The 24,110-nt window shown below is 40.4% G+C and overlaps 1 protein-coding gene across 1 annotated transcript in view; it reads right to left on the bottom strand.

Moving 5' to 3' along the window:
- Positions 1-4,061: 4,061 nt before the first annotated feature.
- The window catches only part of ST8SIA4 (ST8 alpha-N-acetyl-neuraminide alpha-2,8-sialyltransferase 4), a 56,377-nt gene continuing 36,328 nt past the window's right edge, over positions 4,062-24,110 (bottom strand). The window contains exon 6 of the mRNA XM_014951458.1: positions 4,062-8,937. Coding sequence (XP_014806944.1) covers positions 8,655-8,937 — 283 coding nt within the window. The 3' untranslated portion in view covers positions 4,062-8,654. The remainder of the gene's footprint in view (positions 8,938-24,110) is intronic.

Here is a 24,110-nt window from a genome sequence, read left to right as displayed (position 1 = left end):
AGAGTGGACCCTTCTCATTCCATCTTTATTATTTTATGTTTCTCATTGCACTTCCCTTGGAATACGTTTTAGTCTCCAGGAAAGAAGTATCCTTCTTTGAGACCAGAGCCTCTCTACTGTTGTCGTGGTTTGGCCTCAGATGGCAACGAAGGGCCACGTGGCAGCTGCTCGTGCAGCCCGGAGCCCCCAATGTCGCTGAGGCTGGGAGGGAAGAATCAGAAGAAAAAGTCAAAAACTCGAGGGTTGAGACAAAGGCAATTTAGCAGAACAGCAAAGGGAGCAAGAAACAACAACAGTAACACCGACAGAGGAACATACAACCACGATTACAACACCGCCACTTGCTGATGGCACCCGGGACGCCCCTGACTGCCCTGCTCCCTCGGGGGGACTTCCTCCTCCCCTCCCACCTTCTTTTCCTGTCCCTCAGCAGCTCCAGCTGCCCCTGGGCATGGCCCACAGGAGATGGGATACCTGTGTCCCTGCTAGGTCCTGGGGAGAATTAACCCTAGCTCCATCAGACCCAGGACAACTGTGCTGACTGTGCAGTTCATACAATCATAGAATGGTTTAGGAAAGGCCCATAAAGATCATCTAGTTCCAACATCCCTGCCAGGGATATCTCCCACTAGACCAGGCTGCTCAAAGCCCCATCCAGCCTAGCCTTGAACACTTGCAGAGATGGAGTCTCAACAAGTTCTCTGGGCAACTTTTTCCCCTATCTCATCACCCTAATATGAAAATTTTTTTCCTGATATCTAAATCTACCCTCTTCCAGTTTGAAGCCATTACCCCTCATCCTATTGCTCCATGCGTTTGTAAAAAGTCCATCTCCAGCTTTCTTGTTGGCTCCATTTAGATGCTGAAAGGCCACTATAATGTCTCCATGGAGCCTTCTCTTCTCCATGCTGAACAACCCAAATCTATTAGCCTATCTTCACAGCAGAGGTGTTCCAGCCATCTGATCATCTTTGTGGCTCTCTGCTGGACCTCCTCCAACAGGTCCACATCCTTCTTGTACTGAGGACCCCAGAGCTGGAAGGAGTACTCCAGGTTGGGTCTCCTGAGAGTGGAGTAGAGGGTTAGAATCACCTCCCTTGACCTGCTGGCCATGCTTCTTTTGATGCAGCCCAGGGTATGGTTGGCTTTCTGGGCTGCAAGCACTCATTGCTTGCTCATGTGGAACTTTTCATCCACCAATGCCCCCAAGTCTTCTTGGCAGGGCTGCTCTCAATCCATTCTCTGCCCAGCTTATATTTGTGCTTGGGATTGCCTTGACACATGTGCAGGATTTTGCACTTGGCCTTGTTGAACTTCATGAGTTTGGCATGGGTCTACCTCTCAAGCCTATGAAGGTCCCTCTGGATGGCATCCCTTCCTGCCACGTCTGTTGAGCACGCCACACACCTTAGCATTGTTGGCAAACTTGCTGAGGATGCACTCAATCCCACTGTCTATATCACTGACAAAGATGTTAAACAGATACCAGTAATAAGCCCTGGGGAACACCACTTGTCAATGGTTTACATTTGGACATCGAGCCATTGACTGCAACCCATTGACTGGCCAACCCTGCCACCCAGACAGTTCCTTATCCAGCAGGTGGTCCATCCGTCAAATCCATGTCTCTCCAATTTAGAGACCAAGATGTCGCGCAGGACAGTTGGGTAGCTCTCTTATCACGAGTGCAATAAAGGGACAACTAAACTGGAAGTGGAAATTACACTTCCTTTGGCAGTACTCCTTTGAGAAGCAGTCTTTCATATTGTGATTCACATTGAATCACATCAAGTATCTTTACAGTTTTGCAGTAAGAAAATGGTGAAAACATCTCCTTGATTTATTTGTGTATTTATTATGGTATATAAAAGACAAGCAGAAGTAGTGCAGAAAGGTGAGGCTCACAAGGCCACTGTTACAGGCTGCAGGAAAAAGCACAGCTGAATATTGACGGGTCTTCATTACAGTGTAAGAATTTTTCATGGACACAGTTACTGATTATCAATTATACGCTTGTATTTTTGCTGTAGTAAGTAATCAAAAGACAGCATTTTTCCAATAAAAATGAATAGTCACTTAAAATAACCTAATTAATATTACAGAGCTATAAGCAGGATTCAGCAAAATATGGCCTCTTGTGCCTGTGCCACGGAAAAGAGCACAGCTCAGCGAAATACTGACTGTCATAGCATTTTCAAATGCACACAAGCTCCAACAGTGTGTGAAGGCTGAATCTGCAACTGTAGAATAAAAGTATCAAATTAATTATGGAAAAGGTTGGGGCTTTTTTCTGCTTTCTATGGCCAGCGTGGAGCTGTGTCTTTGCTTTTGCAGCATGGCTGGTAAGGGTTTAGTAATCTGCTGTTGATCAAAATAGGATACTGATTCATTTGGATTTTAAAGCATAGTGTATGGGTTTTACAGTACGTGTATGATTCCTACAAGCTGTTTTTCTCATTTTCTGTTAAATTCTGAAGTGTGTACAGAGATTAATTCTGGCCCTCATTGGGTAAGTTCTGCTCTCACGTGAACCACCCGAGCAGGAGGGCGGACAGCCTGGCCCCCTCCTCCTCCTGGGCTGGCAGTGGCAGAAGGTCACAGGGGACACTCTCCAGGTTCCCAAGCACACCCACCTCTGCATAACCCCCCCCGAACCACCACAGCCCCTCTGCCCACCCAGCACCCCTGCCCTGATCCCAGCCCCCCAGGCCTGCCCCACTCGCCGTGTGGTCCAGCTTGACATTTGCTGGTGGTTGCACATGCACACCGGGCTTGGGGAGGATACAGACACGGCCCCTCACTCACGCCAGGGACCCCCTGCAGCTGGTTTTGGGAACACACACTGTTCCCATCCCACAGCTAAAGACCTCACCTGCTGCAGCTGCTGGCACCGAATGACAGAATGACAGAATCAGTTTGGATGCAAAAGACCAACCGTTAACCCAGCACTGCCAAGTCCACCACTAAACCATGTCCCTAAGTGCCACATCTACCAGCCTTTTAAATACCTCCAGAGATGGTGACTCAACCACTTCCCTGGGCAGCCTGTTCCAATGCTTGACAACCCTTTTGGTTGAGAATTTTTTCCTAATATCCAATCTAAACCTCCCCTGGCACAACTTGAGGCCATTTCCTCTTGTCTTATCACTTGGTACTTGGGAAAAAAGACCAACCCTCACCTCAGTACAATCTCCTCTTACGTAGTTGTAGAAAGGGACTGAGACCCCTCTGGCTCCAGCAGCCAACATCACAGGCCAGGGGCATCCGCACTCCCCTGTGACTCTGGCAGCTGGCACCACTCCTCTCACAACGGTCCCCTGGCAGCTGGCACCGAGTCCTTGCAGCACCCACACGCACGGGACAGAGTGAGATTACACAGAGAAGCAGTTAAGAGAAGATTTAATGGGGAGTTAGGACAGATGGTGTCAATCAGGTGCAGGGCTCAGCCAGACAAGCGTACCATCCGGCCAGGGTTCACACGCGACCGGCCCCCTTTCTGTCTGTTCCTCCTTTCTTCCTCACCTGCCCATTGCCAGTTTGCACAGTCCCACCAACTCCCCTCCAACATCCCGGACCCTCCGGTCTGCATCCTTCATCACAGTCGCAATGTCCCATTTGCCTGCAGTTTCTTGGTAACTGTTGAATTAGTGTGACTGATGAAGCTGGCTTCTTGTCTTTGTCTCCATTATGACTTGCCTGCCAGGTTCGTGTCTCCGTATACTTTACTGCTTCCCCCTTTTATCATCTGACAAGGTCTTCTATCAGATAATCTTACTGAAATAAACATGCCTACATTCCACTTATCCTTACCAGTTTGTGCGACTGATCAGTTTTGGGTCTCATTGCTGCCTCCCTTATCACTTGTCGGTCAGGTTTGCGTCTTGTTCTTGTTTATGGCTTCCTCCTTTTTTTAATATCCCCATTTGTGTTGAGAAAGTCCTTGACCAGACACCTTAAAGGAGCAGAGGAGCAGACACTCTCCTTCCACATGTCCTTACAATTAGCACATAATTTGAAAAATATTACCACAACCATGTTACAAAGGAATATGGAACAGAATATAGCAGAAAAAATGAAAAAAACCAAACCCTTCTTTATTTTACAGTTATACAAATAAAACCCAATCCCCATAGCTGTACTTGAAATAATATTAACAGTGTCAAACATGACAATCTTGACAGAACATATATCAATACTTTAAATCACAGAAATTTTATTACGTATGCTCAGTAGCAATAGTACTGTGCAGGAATGAAGCTCTCTGTAAACGCACTTCCTTTATTTTATCTACATTTAGAACAATTGTGCTTTTCCCTACACAAAGTAACAGTGCTCTTAAAAATAAATAATGTGCAATTTCAGAGTTATATCCTGAAATATGCTAATCTAGATCCCCATCTAAATCCTGGACCTGTCTCTCCCAGGAAAGTCACTGTAAAGAGTGCTCAGCACTTTGCTAGATCAAACACTAAAAAAAAAAGTACTGATCCCACACCTGTTTTTCTTCAAATTGTAGTCAATTAGAGAAAAGGTGCTGACCTCAAGCACATGTTGCTTATATTGTTTAACGAAAGAATGATACAGTCTTTATTACACATCAGATCCTGTAAACCAGAGTTTGAAAGGTTCAGTAGATCTTCTTTCCAGAGAGTGGCTCAGAGCTGTGGGAGAGAACTGTCCCAAAGCGAAAAACTTAAAAGTCAAATATATTTATCTATTATTTTTATGAAATACAAAAAACTCTCTGCCACAGAAACATTAACATGTACATTAATAAACAATTTACAGTAAACTTATCTGAATGAAATCAAGTTGTACAATGTAAAGCTGCCGTAAGATTCGGAAAAATATACACTCTCTGCTGTCTTGATGTAGCTCCCAGTTCCTACTTTTAACAATCATTTAGGAACCATAGCTGGCAACTGGTATGACTGATGTGAAGATTAAATTTGAGGAACACTCAACTGATGCACATTTCTCAGCTGTTCCTCAGCAGGGCAGATATCATTACAATATTGGAGATCCTTCTTCTTTGTATCCTATCTACTTTTTGTTAGTCATTGATAATATTGGATGATTGAAGTGGCAACTATAATAAAGCCTGTTCAACTGATCTGTGCTGTAAGCAGCACAGGAGGTGCAAAGGTATATAAACAGAAATCATCCAAGGCATCTATGGAGGCTTGAGCTGTTGACTGCTTCCCTGTGAAGGACTGAGAGGTGAAATTTATTCCACTGTGAAGTCCTTATACAGCAGCTAAGCCTTTGGTGCTACAGAGCCTTTGGTCACCTTCAGGGAAAAGGAGTCACACAGTGGAACTAATCTGTTTTTTTTTGTTTTCATTCAGGACCTGGGGTGCCTCAATAGAAGAACACAAAGAGTCTCAGGGCAATGCAGAGGCAGGAGGTATAGGGGAAAGATAAGATAGGGTTTCTGAAACAAGTCCACTGCTACAGCTTTCCAGCAGTGAGAGGAATAAAAACCAAGGCCATGTAACCTAGCAGGAAAAGCTCTGGGCATGTCCCATAACAGGTCACCCTAGAGTAACCAGTAAATGGTGCTCACAAACCACCTTAAAACAGACAATTTGCAGCACAACAAACTGTACACCAGGAAGCCCCATAAGTTTTGGGCTCCACATGGACACAGATCCCACACAAGAGCAACAGAATAAAATGACTCCTAGTCTTTGTGAAAACCTCCACAGTCAAAGACTACAACTGTTGCTTGCCTCAGAGGATCATTTTAAACCTACCATTTACTACATTACACTTCAACTAAGGATACAGCTGAGGCATGTGAGACAGGAGATGGGTCCTATGCTTTCAATAGGGTGCCAGTTTGAGGGGAGGCTGCTATGAGAAGGGTGAGTGTGGATGATGGTAGAAAGCCATGAAACTGTAGCTCATGCAGAACTGAACGTGTAAAGCCTGCAGGGGGTGAAGTTAAGGACCAGTCTTGAGAAAGTATGGACAAACTCTGTTGTCTTGGAAGTAGGTGCTACTGTCGTGTCTTGTGCTCAGCTAAGTCAGAGAAACCTGTTGTACCAGCTTTAGTGACTGGGTAAAAATATGGACTCCATCGCTTGTGTACTAAAGTTAACTTGACTTGCAGAGAATCAAATGTGAAGCTTGCAAAACAGGCTCAGGCCAAATTCTGCTTCATCTGTTGACTTCTAAAAGCAAACTTTCTCATCTGTGTTCCTATTTATGTCTCATTGTGTTCAGCTATTCAATTTACACAAGTAAATTTTTTCTTTTTAGTACCACAGGAATTAGAGTGTCTCTGCTTTGCTCTTAGAGAAATAATGATTGGCATATTAAAACCTTCCCGAAGTGAAAAAAATCACGTCAGTTAATATTCTACTTTACTTGAATTCCCTTTTTGTTGATGGTCTGACACTAGAGAAAAAAGAAGACATTCCCAGAAAAAAAGATAAAGCTAAACAGATGCTTCTCTGAGCTTCTGTGAGACTGGCATCTTTGAATTATCTCAATAGAAATTCTGTCAATGTACACGACATAAGTTTTAAAAGATTAACAGCAGCAAAACCCTAAAACTTTGTCTTAAACTGCAGGTTTACACAGTGTACAAGTAACACCCTCTGGCTTATCAACAACAAATTAAACATATTCCAATCTGTGTTGCTGTTTGGTTCCTTGTGATGCCTTGGTTTCACTGGTGATCATGTTAGGACCATATCCTGCACCTTACTGTATAGCCAAAGGAGACTGTCCTGGGTAGGAAAGACTGGTGAATATAGAAAGATGCTACTGGGTCTTAGATGTAGCAGGATGACTTCTTATTTCCCATCAACTTTTGGCAAAACTGCAAGGCCATGACATAGCCACTATTTTTGTATAATCACAGACCTCTAGTCATATATGTGAACTTAAAGAGGAAAAATGGGTAACAAATGGCACTTCTAGCTAGTAAATGTTTGTGAGTGTTGTGCTACATATGAAATTGCTCAAGCTAGTTAAAAATTCACTAGATACACCAAATATCATATTTGGAGATAAGGATCTAACATAGAGCTGAAAACATAACAGGAAAATATCCATACATTGAATCTTCAAACCTTCTCCATAGCCTGGTCTGACCGAGGCGTAACCAGGTTTTCTTCATTTATGTCCTCCACTAGCACTAAAACATACCATATGCAGACAGGTTTTGTGTATTAGTATATGTTGTACTGATACTCCACCCTGTCCTACCCTCCTGTAATTTCTCATTCTCTATTTTGAAAGAAGACAGTAAAAGAATTCTTGGTTTCATGGATAAGCAAGAACAATGCCCAGAAAAATCACTGTGAGATAATGCAGCTCTGTGTTATTTCGGTTAATTACAAATCAGAACACCAAGCTGATACAAAAGAGGTATATTAGAGAGAGATATCATCCAACACCATTAGAAATTTAAGTTTTAGAAGAACTGTTTGACCTACAATTCTTTCATTTTCCCTTTAATTGGCTAGATCTTTTTTTTCTCTAGATGTGTTCCAGCATCACCCGAGTTCCTTTAGACTTTGTGTTTTCCTTTCAATTGGGAATAAAAGTTGTATAAATATATTTGAATGTATGAAATAATTTCTTTACTTACTCCTGCTGATTTTTCTGAAGAATGAAATTCTATATATGAAGTCAGTAAAGAGGCTTCGCTCTGAGATGCTTAATTCAAAAGTTTAAATAACATAAAGAATATGTTCCCTTCAGCAGCAAAGAAATATCATACTAAATCTACATCATTTCTTCAAGGAAAGGAAAAAATGTGTAAGAGTAATCTTTGGTACCAAAAATAAGGGCACCTTCTCACACGTCTTCACATTAGAAGACAACAGAAAAACTTCTCTTTAAAAATGGATCAATATGGCCTCTGAGCGGTTCCATGTCATGGGTACTGACAGCGGTAGCTACAAAAACATTTGGGACATTAAGGGTTGTGTGACAGCAGGATACAACACAATAACAATAAAATATTTGATGTTTCCCTCCACCCTCCCACCTTTATGAATTTTTTTCCTAAGACAACTCCATAAGATACATACTTTCGATTACTCATAACATCCTCAAAATCTTTAAAGGCTCCAATACTTAAAAACAACAAAACCCAACCAACAGCAATAAGAAAAACAGCAACAAAAGCTGAGGTTATAATACAAGATCAGAAACAGTCCTCTGACTGAAGGCATTTACTGATTTGCTTGATCTTATGGACTTCACTTTCTCTACTCAATTCCATCATGATATCTTCTGCCAAAGCCTAGTTTATTTGCTGAAGAACATATTCCATCCACTGGGGATTTCTTCCGTGGCCCGTCTTAACCACAGTGGCAAGTCAGCAATAAGCAGGCTATATTTTTCTTCTTTAATTCATGATGAATGTGTCATTGGATCCTGTAAACACTACTGAGTATACATTCAAGCTTTGTTCTTAGTGAAAGTGGCACTTACTTGAACCCTTGCAGTCAAGATAGCTTAGTTATATAGCACTTTACAGGTATAATAGCTGGTTATGTACTTCTGATAAAATTCCTTTTTCCGATGGCTTAGCGGGTATTGAAACATATCCTCACTGGGATCCCATTGCCATTCCACAACATCTTTATGATGAAGTGTGTATTATGTACTACTTTTTGTACTTTACATGTGCTTTATTGCTGTGCACATCTCCCTGTTGTCAATTTAAGTGCTCCTCTGTTATGTAATACATACAATGTTTTAAATTCTAATGGCATCCTATGAGGACTGGCATTAGAAAAGTACCGATACTTCAGGTCATCATAATAATGATACTTGACTGGTTTTCCATGTAAATCCTTCGGGAATGGCCAAAATCCATACAGGTGAATTTCATCACAAAATCTGGTGGCAAGCGTATACATGAGGAGACCAGTGCTGGGTCGTTTAATGTGGACCTTGTTTGTCAGCCAATAGCTGCGAAGAAAGAAAAAGTACATTAAGAAACTCTCATATAACTTCATGTGAATAAATCCTGTAAACTTATTTTATCTATTAAGCATTCGTCTTATACTATAAAAAAGCAAAGGTTTCCTTCTCTCTCAACTGAGATCATAAATGGTGACACTGGTTTGGCATACCTTTCTTATCCCTAGAAGAGAAGTAAGACCTTATTTAACGAAGTGCTGCAGAAAAGCTCTTAGTTCAGCCTTTAACCCTAACAAGAAGTCATGATGCCTGCAAATCCTAGAAAACTGCAGTTAACCTCCTCAGCCAAATCAGGGAACAGTCTCTCACTATAAACTTTGACCTCCTGCAGGATCCAATTCACCTCACAGTCAGCCCTACACTGAGTACTTGACTGGCCTAGTTCACAGATTGCATGTCTAAATAGAATGTAAATGGAAATAATAAACGTAACACCTTGAGAACGTAACTTCCGGAAGTGAACAGAAGGGAAGTTCTAATTACTTGGCTTGTGATTAAGTATGTAAAGCTTCCTGTCCACTAACAGCGCTCTCCAGAAAAGCAAAATCTTACACTAATAATTTCAAAAAGGTTTTATTTTGTACTAAACAGTTGACAGATCTGACTGATGCTATGGTACAGCTTTCTTGAGCCAGTAACAGCAGTTCAACTCATGAACTGCATGAAAGAAATTTCAAATCAAGTGAAACTAAATGAAAAACAGAGGGCGAGCAGAATATAATATAAAACATTCCTTCTTTGATCAGGAACAATCACTGATACAGCACTTCAATAGTTGTAACCAATTCTTCACCACTGTGCTCTGAAATAGTTACAATGCAGTACAAGTTCCAAATCAGGTGTACTGTACATTGATCTTATGCCTTGTGTCAGCAGTAAATGGATATGATTTGTAATGATCTGGGAAAATGAAATGAACCATGGAGGAAAGGAGTATGAGTGGAAAATCTTCTACACCTGAAAAATGTAAGAAAAACAATTAAAGATGTAAAAGTCTACCCTGATGAATCTGAGATATATGATTTTTTTACATTCATAATCACTGTTAAAGGATTGCCTTGACACTTAAATTTGTCCCAGTGTTTATGGAACCTCAGTATTTTTCCCTTTAAAAACACCAAACATGTTTCTGTCAGATCAAAGTATCACCTATGGCTTACCCTACAGTCAAAACCACCAGATTTCACTTCTACCTAGCAAGATACCTTTACATTTATAAAAATAGAATGTACTACTGTCAGTATGATTGCAGAAAAAATGTTAATTGAATAGCTTATTGCTACCATAGGATGACTTCTTGCAGCTACTAACAAAAATTAAATTAAAATAAACACAGAAAAACATAGACATCTGTTTTAAAAATAGTTAATGTTAAAATGATCTTCTGACAAGACTCTATTACAATCACTAATATATGCAACAATCAATGCCAATCATCATTACATTAAATGGATACTGGGGAATTCAAATGACAATTGTTTACTCTGCTCCTGTGGAACAGATGACTTTTGATTAGACTAAAACATAAGATGTGCTTTCCCAAGGCTGTACTCAAAATGATATGTGTCATCTCAGACAAGGAAAACCTGGTATGATGGACTAGATTCAGACACCAGATCATTTAGCATACTTACTTAACATCTTTATTTGCCCTATCTACAAATTCCATTTTTGTGTATATTTCCTTGGATTTTTAACTCCCTTCTCTGGACAGGACTGAATCTGAGGAAACACCCGAGTTATAACCCTGAAGAGCTCCAAAAGACTACATACCAAGCTCTGTTCATTCAGTGGCAAGCTGATCTCCAAGTAAACCCACTCATACACACTTGCCTGGCACTGAAATTCTGTTCTTTCTGCAGCCATGGAGAAAATTTTTTTTAAAGAGCTTTCAAAGAAATCTGGTACGGTATTTGAAAAGTTAAAATATTAACATTAATGAGAAAGTAGGGAAAAAAGATTGAGAAAGAAGACAAGACATTTCAGGGTTACTCAGGAATGTCTGTCTGTGGGAGAAGCTAGAAAATCTGCATGTTATCTCACTTGCACTCCCTGTAGAACAGGACAAGACACAGACAAAAGCAACATAGGCAATCAGAAGATTTTCTGTATTTCTGAGAGAGTAAACAGACGAGCTTGAAAAGAAACAACCAAGTGGGGATATGACAGAAAGCTCCAGAACTATGTAGCGTTTAATGGCGGCAAATAGGGATTTAATTTCTACTGTAACACAAGCACTGTAACATAAAAACTATGGTGGAGTTATTCAGTGGTAGGTCTAAATTAAACAGATCAAAGTACTTTTTAATACACCGCTGAATAGTGGAATTCATTGCAACAGGATGTTTTGGACAACAACGGCCAACTTGCTGCAGTTTGCAAACACAGCAGTGCAGATGAAGCTCCCGCTCAAAGGTTTGCTAAACTGCTGGCCATGGGAGCAGACATCACAGGGTAAATGCTTGACATGTCCTCTGTTTTTAACTCTTCTTCTAAGCCTCTGTGTTGGCACCTGGCACTGGTCAGACCACTGGCTAGAGAGGGATATACTTAAACAATTGCTTTTATGTTATCTGACCCAGTGTATGCTTTCTCTACAAGGTATTAACTAAAATAACTTCCTTAAACTCAGAAATAAAGCCTTTGCTTGTGCTTTCATGTGTTCAGTGGGATTAATCACATCAATGATACAAACAATCCTTCAACTGACCTTCTCAGTTTATGTGAATGGATTAATTAGAAATGCATTATTCTTCCGTCTCTTACTGAGATATGCCTTGGGCAGGAGGCTGCACGAGGAATCTAGAGTGTGAAAGAACTAAAGTCTGAACAGTAACACCAAGAATATAACAGCCAGCACTGAAACACTGCTGAGTGTTTGCATAAGATCTGCTTTACAGTTGTCAATGTACACTATTCTAAAATAGTATATACAAACCGCATTTCATTAAAAGGAATAATGCACTTTATGAAGAGCTGAAACACTCCCAAAACCTGCCGTTTACTTTCTAGCAAACTTAACTCAGTACTTTAATGTTAAGGGTTATTTTTGAGGGGAGGTTTCTTCCTTTACCCCTTCATTTTACACTGTCCAGTACATTCAAATTCTTGCTTATAAAGCAGATTTCAAGGACCACTCCAGAGACTGGACGCTGCCTAGCAATTCTCCTCAGAAAGAGAAAGAAAAGACCAGTGATACCAATGGTGAATGCCAGCCATGTTACATACCCTGCATTGCCACAGCTGAATGAGAGCATGGCCAGCAGGCTGCCATTCAGTGTCACCGCCACTGCAGAAAATTTTAACCACTGTGAAAATAGTCTTTACTGGCTACGACAACATAATTAAGAATATTCTAAAGCTCACTTTTACCTGTCTTAAAATGAAATGGTTCGCCTTCCCTGGTGTAAGAGACTATTCTGCTTTGTGCCACTACTCTAGCACAATCTGTTCCCAAGGCTGCCCTAATCAACTTTTTGAAAATCACCTCAACAGGGAAAGAATCTGCTAAGGATAAAGTAGTATCAAAATGTAGTGTAGCATTGCCCTTCTGTTGTCAGTGAATTAAGAAACGCCTGCTAAACTGAAGACCAGTTAAGCCTATGAACTTTTTTCTCATACATAAAAAGACTAAAATCCTCCGCAGCCACAAGCCACGTGTCCCATATAATACTGGGAAGGATGGGGTAGTAAGGTCAAAATATGAAGGAGAAAGCCTTTAGGACTAATTAACAGGATATGTTTAAGACTAGGAACATGTCTCAACTTCTGTCCCACTTCTGCAATATTTCCAAGCTATCAGAATACTTTTATTTTAACCCACACTAGCTCCTTTAGTTTTCATCTAAAAAAAGAAATTACTGACCTGGGTTTAGAAGGAAATCAAAGGATGAATAAATCTCCTTAACCATTTGACAAAAGCATTCACCCAAAGGAAAAAAAAAAACCCCATGCTTCAATCCTTGATGAACCAATGACAATAGGTTTTGTGTTAAACCATCATTAGTTTCAAAATATAAAATGCCTATGCTGCAGAGTTCTTGATTCTTCCTTCATCAACCAGGACTTTGAAAATTGCCCGTGCATTTTTTGATTTTAAAGTAGAAGCATTCCAGCAGGACAGACAGATAACGTCCCTTTCCCCAGCAAAGCCCCCAACAGGTATGACACAGAGTGTGACTGCAGAAAACACAGGCCTCAATCTGGTCAGATGGAGGAGGAGGCAAGTTTAAGCCTTCGAAGATGCTGTGTACCCTGTGCTGCAGTACAAAAGGAGAATGAGAGCCATCATCTCCCATTTGCTTAAATGATCTCTGCAGTGCATCTGTGTGAAAACCAGTAACAGGGACATTGCCTCCTCAGAGCACACCTACAAGACCAAGCTCTCCTTACAAGGCTGCGAGAAGGTCTTGCTGTCAACACCTATGCAAAGGTTAGCAATAAGGTACCTGGCACCCTCCTCACTCCTGTCATGACCAAGCAACTCCAGAACATGAGCAGAAGGTAAGCTGAATGACCAAAATTCGGAATGTCAGAAAAGTCCAAGCTATTTCCCTAAACACCTATGCCTGTACACAAAAGTGCTTGTACATAACATGTTTCAACTGACACCAGATCATCGTCATCGCTTAGCCATGAAGCTTTGGTAAATGCTATTTTATCTTCACACTATTATAAAGTACACTGTATCTGTGAAATTGCTTAATGCCTCTGTACCCAGATGAATATAAAGCCATTCAAACCCGACTAGAGTAAGTAGAGAGGTGACTCTGTAAAAGAGGAAAAAACTGCCTAAAAGATACTCTAAAATTCCAAAGAAATGTCATGGATTCTACTAGAAACACCCTCCTTGAGTTGTGGAGTTGAACCTTGCTTGGTTTATTCCAGCAGCAGGGTAAACCCCTGCAGAAGAGTCTTTAAGCAACAGGAGTTGCAAACCTTACAAAACAAGTAAGAATTTAAATTGAACCCAAATTTTAGCAACAAAAAAGACACATTTATTGCTATTCAAGACAACACAATTAATTCTGCAATTAACCCACAGAAACAGTTGAAATATTTATCTAAGCATGTTTTTAAAAGCAATGGAAATATCTTGAAAAAAGACTACAAGTAGGAAAGAAAACAATGATTTAACAGCTCGCTCACTTTAGATTTCACTGATGAGAGCAGCTGTCATCAGTGTAAACAGTAATAGTGTACCAACTTTTCCAGAGCGTCCATGAAGAACCAGACTGTAAAGTAGTATCTTACATTAAATTTCAATCCTTAGGCTAAGTGAAAGCAAGAGGAGTGCACTGTTGCAACCGCATCTTTTCTTTTTTTTTTTTTCTTTAAATACTGAAAGTGATGCCCATTGATTCTCTACAGAGACTACATATCTGTCAAGAATGGCAATCATTAGAAAAGGTGCCAGCTCTTGCCAGGTAGCATAGGCTGGGTTTAGCATCATCAGGAAAGAATGGTTGCAAATCTGATGTTAGCCCTTATGAAAAAAGCAGTAAGCAAATAACAGAGAAAAAGACAAAAATGAAGTAAGAGTATGCATATGTGTGCTTTTATGTGAGACAGTGAAATAGCAGTTTTGATGCAGCATATCCTCTAAGAAACAGCTACGTATTTTTCATGACAATGAAGACCAAAATCAAAGCAATGGACCAAGGGCATTTTAAATGTATTCTGGTAAAGATTATCTGAACTGGAGAATCAGTTTGGAAATAAAGTTCACTAGAGAAGCTTGCAGAATGAAACTGTTTATAACACAATCCAATTATTATCAGTCTGGGCTTGATCTACTCCAAACTAATTACTGGTGGGAGGATCATCATGTACACATTCCTCTATTCACTTCACAACAACCATCTTCTCATAGCCTTACTGGGTGGGCTGGAATCATGCACATCCTCTAATGCTGACATATTAAGATCTAGTTAACAAGTGCATCTTAGAACCTGTATTACAGGCAATTCCTCGGGTCTTAAAATTTGGTCCATTCAACATTCTCATAATAGCTTCCAGAAGCCAAGGTCGCTTTTGTTACTTATTTTTGGCAGAAGGACTTTTTTTCCTGCTTATCATTGGCCTTCCAGATAATTTTTTCACTGTCATCTATGATTAGCTGCACAATATTTTTTCAGTTATGAGTGAAGATGCAGCTTCTCTTTATTTTCATGCTTTTCTCACGATGCAAGTCACGTTCAGGGTAACTTTTAAGATCAGTTTGCTGAGCAAACCTTTTGCTGACATCTACGGGACACCTTAGTCTTCAGGCTGCGCTTAACTGCTCTGCATTCCCACAGAAGGACCTGAATGGGGCTTTTCACAGCTCCTTTTCACCTCCTCCTTTCTCAAAGCGTTCAAGCTTCTGGGAAGTCACTTCTCTTTTCACTGTGACTTTTAAACTACAGAAGTGACTCACTGCCTCAGGCTGCACCATCAGAGCTCTGTAACTGGTCTCCATCTCCGTACCCACCCACAATCAGTCCGTATTCCCTACTGCTCCAAGCATGCTGACTTTGCCAACACTGTTGTCTTCCTCCAACTCTCAACACACCTCAGCAAATGCTGATCTGATGCTTGGGTAATTATAAAGATTCTTTGTGATACATCACACTACAGGAGAGAAAGGGAGAGTAAAGGCTACTTACTTACATACCTAATGAAAATTGCAAAGAATACCCACAAATATATTTTTAAAGTCATTTAAGCCTTTAGGAATCCAGTTACATCAAAAGAGTGTCGAACCTGTGACAGTAAATGTCTTCTGTTGCATAGAGATTTAAACACTTATCCTTGCTTCAGAGTCATGGAAGTCATTAGCTGACACTCATTCTAGCACAGCCCATGCCTCTGCTAAAAAGTGTTGCTCCCTCAATCCATGCAAAAAAAAAAAAAAATTAAGAGTGAAACACCTTCATCTTCATTTTAAAAGAAGTCAGTTATAAATCATTTATTTAGACATTAAAGGTGCCCTACATGTACACACAGGTGCATAGCAAAGGTGAAGTAAAATAGACCTAGAGTACATTTTACAGACTAAGAAAGCTAATAGATAAACTTCTGGAGAAAAGGTTTTCCTTTCTGGCAAATCAGCTCCTTCCTGAGGTCTGGTGGAAGGAGATATGTATCTCTCAGTGAGGTGTTCCATGTCTACCTTATTTCTGTGACATACACAGACAATAAGATATTCCCGCAATAAAAAAACAGGGGCAAAATACAGAATTCTATGAATCATAGAATCACAGATTCGTTTGGGTTAGGAAGGACCTTTAAAGATCACCTTGTCCAACTCTCCTTGCCGTGAAGAGGGACATCTTTCACTAGATCAGGTTGCTCAAAGACACATCCAACCTGGCCTTGAACATTTTACTGAATGGGGCATCCACAACTTCTTTGGACAACAGAGTAAAATATTTATTCTTTCTGTCTAATCTAAACCTTCCTTCTTTCAGCTCAAGCCCATTGCCCCTTATCTTCTCAATGCAGGCCTTGGCAAAAAGTGTCTCTCTGTCTTTCTTATAATCACCCTTTAAGTATTGAAAGGCTGCAGTAGCATGTCACAGAATCACAGAATGGTACGGGTTGGAAGGGACCTTCGGAGATAGAATCATAGAATCATCCAGGTTGGAAGGGACCTTAAAGATCATCTAGTCCAACCATCAACCTAACTCTGACGAAAAAATAAATAAGAAATAAGCAATAAAAAAAATCACTAAACCATATTCCTGAGGACCATGTCAACCCGTCTTTTGAACACCTCCAGGGATGGTGCCTCAACCACTTCCCTGGGCAGCCCATTCCAATGCTGGGTAACCCTTTCTGTGAAGAAATTTTTCTTAATATCCAATCTAAACCTCCCCTGGTGCAACTTGAGGCCATTTCCCCTTGTCCTATCTCCTGTGACTTGGGAGACGAGACCGACCCTGGTTCCTCTACACCCCGCCTTCAGATAGTCATAGAACGTGATAAGGTCTCCCCTCAGCCTCCTCTTCTTCAGACTGATCATCTAGTCCAACCCCCCTGCCAAAGCAGGTTCGCCTAGAGCAGGCTGGACAGGATCGCACCCAGGTGGGTGTTCCAGCTGGTGTCCATTGTCCCTGTTCTGTCATCACTGAGAAAAGCCTGACCTCATGTTTCTGACACCCGCCCTTTAGATATTTATAAGCATTGATGAGATCCCCTCTCAGTCTTCTCCAGGCAAGACAGACCCAGGTTTTCTCAGCCCTTATTCATAAGAGAGGTGCTCCATTCGCTTGATCTTGTAGCCCTGTCCCTCTTCTTCTTTTCTCCAGGCTGAACAGCCCCAACTCAGCCTGTCTTCAAAGCAGAGGTTCTCTAGCCCTCTGATGATGTTTGTGGCCCTCCTTTGGACCCACTCCAATAGGTCCATGTCCTTTTTATGTTTGGGACTCCAAAGCTGGACACAGTACTCCAGGTGGGGTCTCATGAGAGCAGAGTAGAGGGGCAGAATCACCTCCCTTGACCTGCTGGCCACACTTCCTTTGATGCAGCCCAGGATACGACTGGCATTCTGGGCTGCCAGTGCACATTGCTGGCTCATATACAAGGATACATTAATGTTTCCTTCAGGTTAACAAATTCTGGCCTGCTTCAAAAAGGTACAATCTCAGCTACATGGAAGTTCATAGGTGCATTTTAATTTGTTTCAGTAGGGTTTGGGTTTCATTCACGTAATCTAACAGGAATGCTTCCTCATTATACCTATCCATTTATGCTATATATCCTCTGTTACACAAGCCTCTCCCTGTTTCCTACAACACAATTGGCAAGAAATACCTAGTTGGAACTTCACAAACAATTAGTCTGTGTATAATCCAGAAGATAGTTCAGCTCAGTCCTTTCTACACTCTTCAGGTTTGTGTGAAAGTCCAAGCTTTCACTATCTATCTTTTATGACCAAGGGGGAAGGTACAAAATACCCAGCAAAGCTTTTGTGAGTGAGACAGTTTGTGGACTGGAATGATGCTTCTATCATATAGTCTTACAGACCTATGTAACAGCTAGTGATAATAGCAATAGCCCTCTCTCAGTCATGACTCGAGATAGCAATACATTCAGAGAATCTGAGTTAATGCTAATGCTCATGGGCAAGTGAACATGCTAAGCATAATGGGAGAAAGGCATTGTGATGCTTTGCTTACACAGTTGTTCTAATGTGGTTCAACCAGAGCGTGTCTCTGCTATTCTAGATGAACACAATTCTTCAGAGAAGTGACTTTAAGTAGTGCTGAGCTGTGCAATTTTCTTTTGTGATTAAACATACATTAGGGAATATGTAAACACCTCTAAACTCATTGTAACGGGTTAACCAAATCAGACTTTTACCCAGATCTTTGGAGACTAAAGACTGGATCACCACTATGTCTCCACTCCTCAATCAACAGTTCAACACAACCATAGCGCTTACAAAAGTTAAGCATACTGACAGTGCAAACTGGCAGGAAAAGTAGTGTTGGATTTCCATTCTGGAAAACACATTAGGCCCAATCCTAACAAAATAATTATAGAAAAAGGCAAAAGAAAGTAATTGCATTTTAAGTAAATGGGGCTAGAAATCTAAGTATGCTTTAGAAGGAGTCAGTTGCTTTTTTTCCTCATATATATTGTGTTACTTATTTTCTTCTCTAAAAAAGAGTATTGCCATTGGTTTGAGTTAAACAGAAGTGTGAAGCAAAGGGGTCAATAAGAGGAAGAGAAAAATCATCATCAGATTGGAGATGGCATAAAAATATTTTAGTGGTTTTAGAGAAGGGACTACATGTGCCTTCATGACTGATTTTCTATTCAGTAAAATAACCTACCAAACTCTTTCACACACAGAAACATACGTAGAGGTGGGGGAAATAAGGCAGAACAGAGAGTGAAAAGTATGGAAAAGTGATAGACAAAAGAAAACATGTACCGTATAGAAAATACCAGCATTTCCTAACAGCCAAATGAGAAGGCAGTCATATAAGACAGGCATTTTACTTCACTGAGAGTTTCAATCTTTTAAGCTACTTACAATCTGAATTTGGGTTTTGACTCACAATCGCACTTGGTCTGTTTTCTGTTTTTGAAGCAGAACTCCCTCCTCCCCTGAAGGAAAAGCTCTGTCCCGAGAGGTAACCACTGCTGGAAAACCAGCCTTTACTCTGCACTCATCTTCTGGGGGTCCCTTCCCATTCAGAGGTGGCACAAGAGACAGCACCAGCTGCTGGCATGTTTCATGGACCAATGGGCTGATCCAGACCAACTGTGATGTTGGGCTAGCTTCCCAGGCAGACGTCTGTGGCACCAGCACATTTGATACCAGAAGTCAGCCTCCAGTTGAAGGGTGGAGACACAAGCCCACGCAAGGACCCCTCCTATTGCTGCAGCTAAAACTAAGAAATCAGAACCCAAGAACGCGTCCAATTTCACCCAGCCTACAGGGGCAATTTTAATAGGCAGAGATTGTGCAGAGCGATAAATCACCAGCCTGCTTTCTACCATCCACGTTCCCTTCCTGAGACAACCTTTATTTCTATGTCTCTGAGTAGCTCTTGAAGCCTCAGAAATGCTATTAAGGCAGTTCCTTCGTACGAAACCTTGATAATGGCTTGGGTTAGCACAGATACTGCATCCAAGAAATTAATTTGACCTGTGTCCTGCACAGTAATGATGAATCCTGTAATAAATTCAAAAAGGTAATTTTCCTGTTGCATAACTATTAAATATCTATTAAATTATAAGAATTATACATACTGTATTTCAACTACAAGAGAAGTTGGGTAACTTTACATTTTAGATTCAATTAAAACAATACATACCATGTCATTGAAATAATATAGAATACAACATAATCACATGTTCATGTTAATCTTGAACTTACATAATTTGTCAAACTGTGCCCTGGGGTCCTGACATTTTCTGGGGATTGGGTTAGGGCATGATGAACTGTTCATTAAAAACTACCACATGCAAAGCTATCTCCCATGTCAAACATGGGCAAATGGAGCGGAAAAGGAATTTGGTTTGTAAAAATACAAGAGTAGGACTGATTGGACAGGACTAGGACTCTTCAACCACATCACCCAATGCTTCTCTGGGAAAGCCATGTCAAATTAAGAACAGGGAAAAATCTTTTGTTTGAACTAAGATAACTATTCAGCTAAAGGCTAGTAAGGGAAAAAGAACAATGTAGTCTTACTGCAAAGTTGTAATAATAGTAATGTGCAGCAGACTGGTCACCTTTGCTACGTGCTTTGAAACACATACCCAGGTAACTCTGGCTTGAATTTATAAAATACTTATTTCAAAAACCTGCAGAATTCTTAATCCTATGAAAGCAGTACTAAACCTTACAATTGATTAGCATTTTTCCTATGAAAATTGCACCAGAATGTTACTGGAGTGGTGTAATTAAAGTTAATAAGTTGCACTAATTCTATCTTTCACTGTTAGATGTACTCTTCCTGACTGATGTGAATATCTGTTCTTATGCTAATGTCCAGTAAACATTTTTCTGTAACAGATATAATCCTAACTAATTTTCTCTTTTTTCAAAACAATGCAAATGCTGTCGTATTGAGAAAACACAAAAACTAATATATAAGGAGTAAGATTAGAATGGAGTGTGCTCACTATGCATATTAAGGAACTTGGAACATAGTAATGGAAGGATCTACTTGAATTGCTAGATTTTGCCTTCACCACTTCACAAGACCCTGGAATAATTTATTTGTTTCCCAGAACATTTATTCCACAGGACTGCATTCTCGAGAAACCATTTTCTAGCACTTTACATCAACTGCTAAATCTACCCTAAAAAAGACAAAAAGACATAACTTTGGGACATTCTGCTCCCTGGTGTGTATTATTATATTTTATGTCCCTGCAATAGGGGGAAATTTATAAAGACGATCCCAGGATGACAACTGTGCCCAGTACTATGTAGCATTTCATTAAAGGCACTAATACTGAAACTGATGTTGAAAAATGTAGCCTGTGAACTTGAGAATATGTTCAGGATGCTCTTTGCTCACTGGACTGATGAACAGGTTAAAACTGCTTTCAGCTTGTGCCCAACTCCTCTTGATGGCTGAAGTCAATAATGTCTATCAGCTCCAGATAGATACAGGAAAACAACATGCTGAGTGCTATGTTACCTGTTAGACTACATTCTGTTATATAGAAGAAAATCTGATGTCTTTTGATTTAATCAATACGATCTGAAGTTTCCCTCTTCGAGATTATTATATGAAATACCCATTACAGGCTCTTAAATTTGATCAGTGCAATGAACCAGAGCAGATTAATCAGATATAAAAGCTATTGATTTTACCATAATAAATCCCACAGCTGTCATTGAATTAACCAACCAGAAGTGCCAAGTAGAAGTACAGATAGAAGTAAACTACTTCAGTAAAATAAGGAGGCAGAAGTTACTCCTTAGGATCAAGATTACACAAAACCTTTGAACATTTAAAAAGCATTCACTGAAGCATGTGAAAGAACGTGACTGAACAGAAACAATTTCCTGCATCACAACTTAATGTACAGCTCAGAAGAGAGAGGTTGCCTTACAAAGTCTATTAAACATGAAAAACACACTTAAATAATACATGGGAGTCCACACACTGCCACGCCAAAGGACCAGTGCCTTTGAAGAACGACTGTTGCTCACTTTTCACATCCTATTAAGCTCTAGCTTCACTGCAAACAATGCCAACTGAAATGCCAATTAGCAGCAATGAGTTGTGACTGGAGTTCTGCCAAGCCCACCAAGTGGTTTCACAAGGACATAAAATAGCCAAGGAAAAACTGTTTTCAGTCAGTGCTACAAGTGGGTAGAAACGAATATATGATACATGTATGAAAGTCCCACTACTGATTTCACAAACTTCCCAACAGAAATTCCCGTGGTTTTGAAATTAGTAGATTAATGGCTGTTTTTCCTCCAGAAAGATTTCCTGTCTTTAGCTTGCATTCTGACAAGATTTTGCTGATAAGGCAACCTTCTGCATCAAATTCTCTTTCCTACTACATATTTCAGAAAGGAGTATAGAGAAATACAACAATATGACAATCAAGACTTTGTCATGATTGGCTAGTACTTGCCAAAAAATTTAGAGATGTGTCCTCTCCACTGTATAACTTGCTTTATTTTCTATGGGTTTCACGCACTCTAAAATGTATCAATAGAGGCACCCAACAGGTAGGTGTCTACTATTATTACTGTTGTTATAAATCAAATAAAAAAGAAAAGGAATTATGACAATCCCAGAACAAATCAGCTAGCCAGTTCACTAAACTGTAAGATTACAATAAAATAAAAAAAGAGGGGCCAAAACTAAAGAAAAGAAAAGGCTGTGTAAATGTGTTAAAAAAATTCTTTTAAAAGGAAAGGAAATACTTGTCACTTTCTTGATTAAAGCCTTTAAGCAAAAACTGAACTGTCTTACTGTTGCTTACTTGCTATTATGCTAAAAGTCATGGTATATTGCCAGTGGCTTTACTAAGTTACCATCAGCCATGTAATTAACATTAATTTGAAGTGAGATCTTCAGTCTGAATTCAAGCTACTCAACTTCAAGTCATCAATGTTACAGAAATGAAATGTGTTTACACATTGGCACATTTCCCAGCTATTTCGTGCCTGGAACTTGTTTTGCATATTACAAACAAGTTTATAGAAATTGAAAAGAAAAACAGAAAGACAGATTTCCTCTTCTCTTTCACCTCTGTTTCAGAGGATGATCATCGTACCGAAATAGCAACAATGGTTTAGCAATCTCATGAGTTAAAACCAGGAGATTTCGGGCAAATTTTGTGCTCTACAACTGCCTTTCTGCATTACCTTTGTCAGTGAGCAGCCTACTGTTCTCTAAATGGATTCAGTAAGAAAAGGACAGATGTTCACTACTAACAACATCAGAGAGCTGAGATTTTCAAATGCATGAGCCACATCTTCCTCTACTCATATCCTTTCAAACCTGTCCTTCTCCCTTCCCAGAATTGATTCAGTTCACCTTCTAATTGACTCCACAGCCAGCCAGCTTCATCCCTATGGATCTGCTCCCACTGTGAAACATCCCTGGGGACTCAGAGAAACCCACAAACTACAATGAATCAATTCCTCTATGAAAAGCCACAGCAAAAGCCTTGCAGGCAACAGCAACTCCAATTGCTATCAGTGGTCTACAGGTGAAGCCCAGCATTTTGCTTCCAGCGCCAGCTTCCAGCAATCCCCTACAGCCAGCCACACCGCACCATCTCCTTGGCACAGTCTCCATGGCATGGCCCACAGCTACGCTTGTGAGGTGTCATGCAGCTCCCCAAGCTGGTGCCCGCGTGTGGACCTCACTGTTTAGAGAGGAGAACACGCTGCAGCCTTGGGGGAGGGGTTCCCTCCTGGGTCCTGTCTTTATCAGCCCTCAGGGTTTTGCTTTAGTGATTTTAAAATGTCTGCCAGCTCTGCAAAAGAAGATAAAAAGAAGCACTGAGATTTTTTTTTGAAAGCTTCTTGTCATTCAGAGCTATGATCTGTAGTCTACCTTCTCTCTGCTGCATCTTCTTCTATACTCGGTCACTGGCAGACTAAAGGTGAGAAAGGCCTCATCTGGAAAGTTCATGCCAAACATGAATCTTTCAAACAGTTTGCAAAGCCCACAGATGGGTTTTACATTGTAGGAGCAGTCTGGAACAAACAGGGGGACACTGTCTCTTAGCCCTTCTATACGTTACATTTCATCTGAAGCTAAAGATTTTGATATAAGCATAAGCTGTGCCACCTGTTGGTTTCAGTATGAGTCTCTTACACCCACTACTTCCTCTCTGCCAACACTTCTGGTGAGTGTGCCCACATTTATACTGAAATGGAAAAAATAAAACCAAAAAACCCCTCATGAGCCTCCAAAATGTTCTGAAACCAGCAGTTGCACTTGTTCACTTGTTCGGTATGGTTTTATCTCAGATCTTTTTAGAGGTCTTCTTTGCTTTCAAGTTATAAGGGAAAATGATTACTCATTCTGGTTGGAAATTCCCCTTGCATACCACTGCTAGCCAATAAAGCACAATTAAATTTTAAATAAAAAGCAAGTTCTAGCAATAACTTTATCTAACTCAATTTTCTTTGACTACTTCACCAAATATATGTCCAAAAAATGCAAATGATTACT

The sequence above is a fragment of the Calidris pugnax genome, unplaced genomic scaffold, assembly GCF_001431845.1.
Source record: "Calidris pugnax isolate Ruff unplaced genomic scaffold, ASM143184v1 scaffold148, whole genome shotgun sequence".
In the NCBI taxonomy this organism is placed as follows: Eukaryota; Metazoa; Chordata; class Aves; order Charadriiformes; family Scolopacidae; genus Calidris; species Calidris pugnax.
The sequence above is the reverse complement of the archived record's forward strand: the minus strand, read 5'-3'. Positions and strand labels throughout refer to the sequence as shown.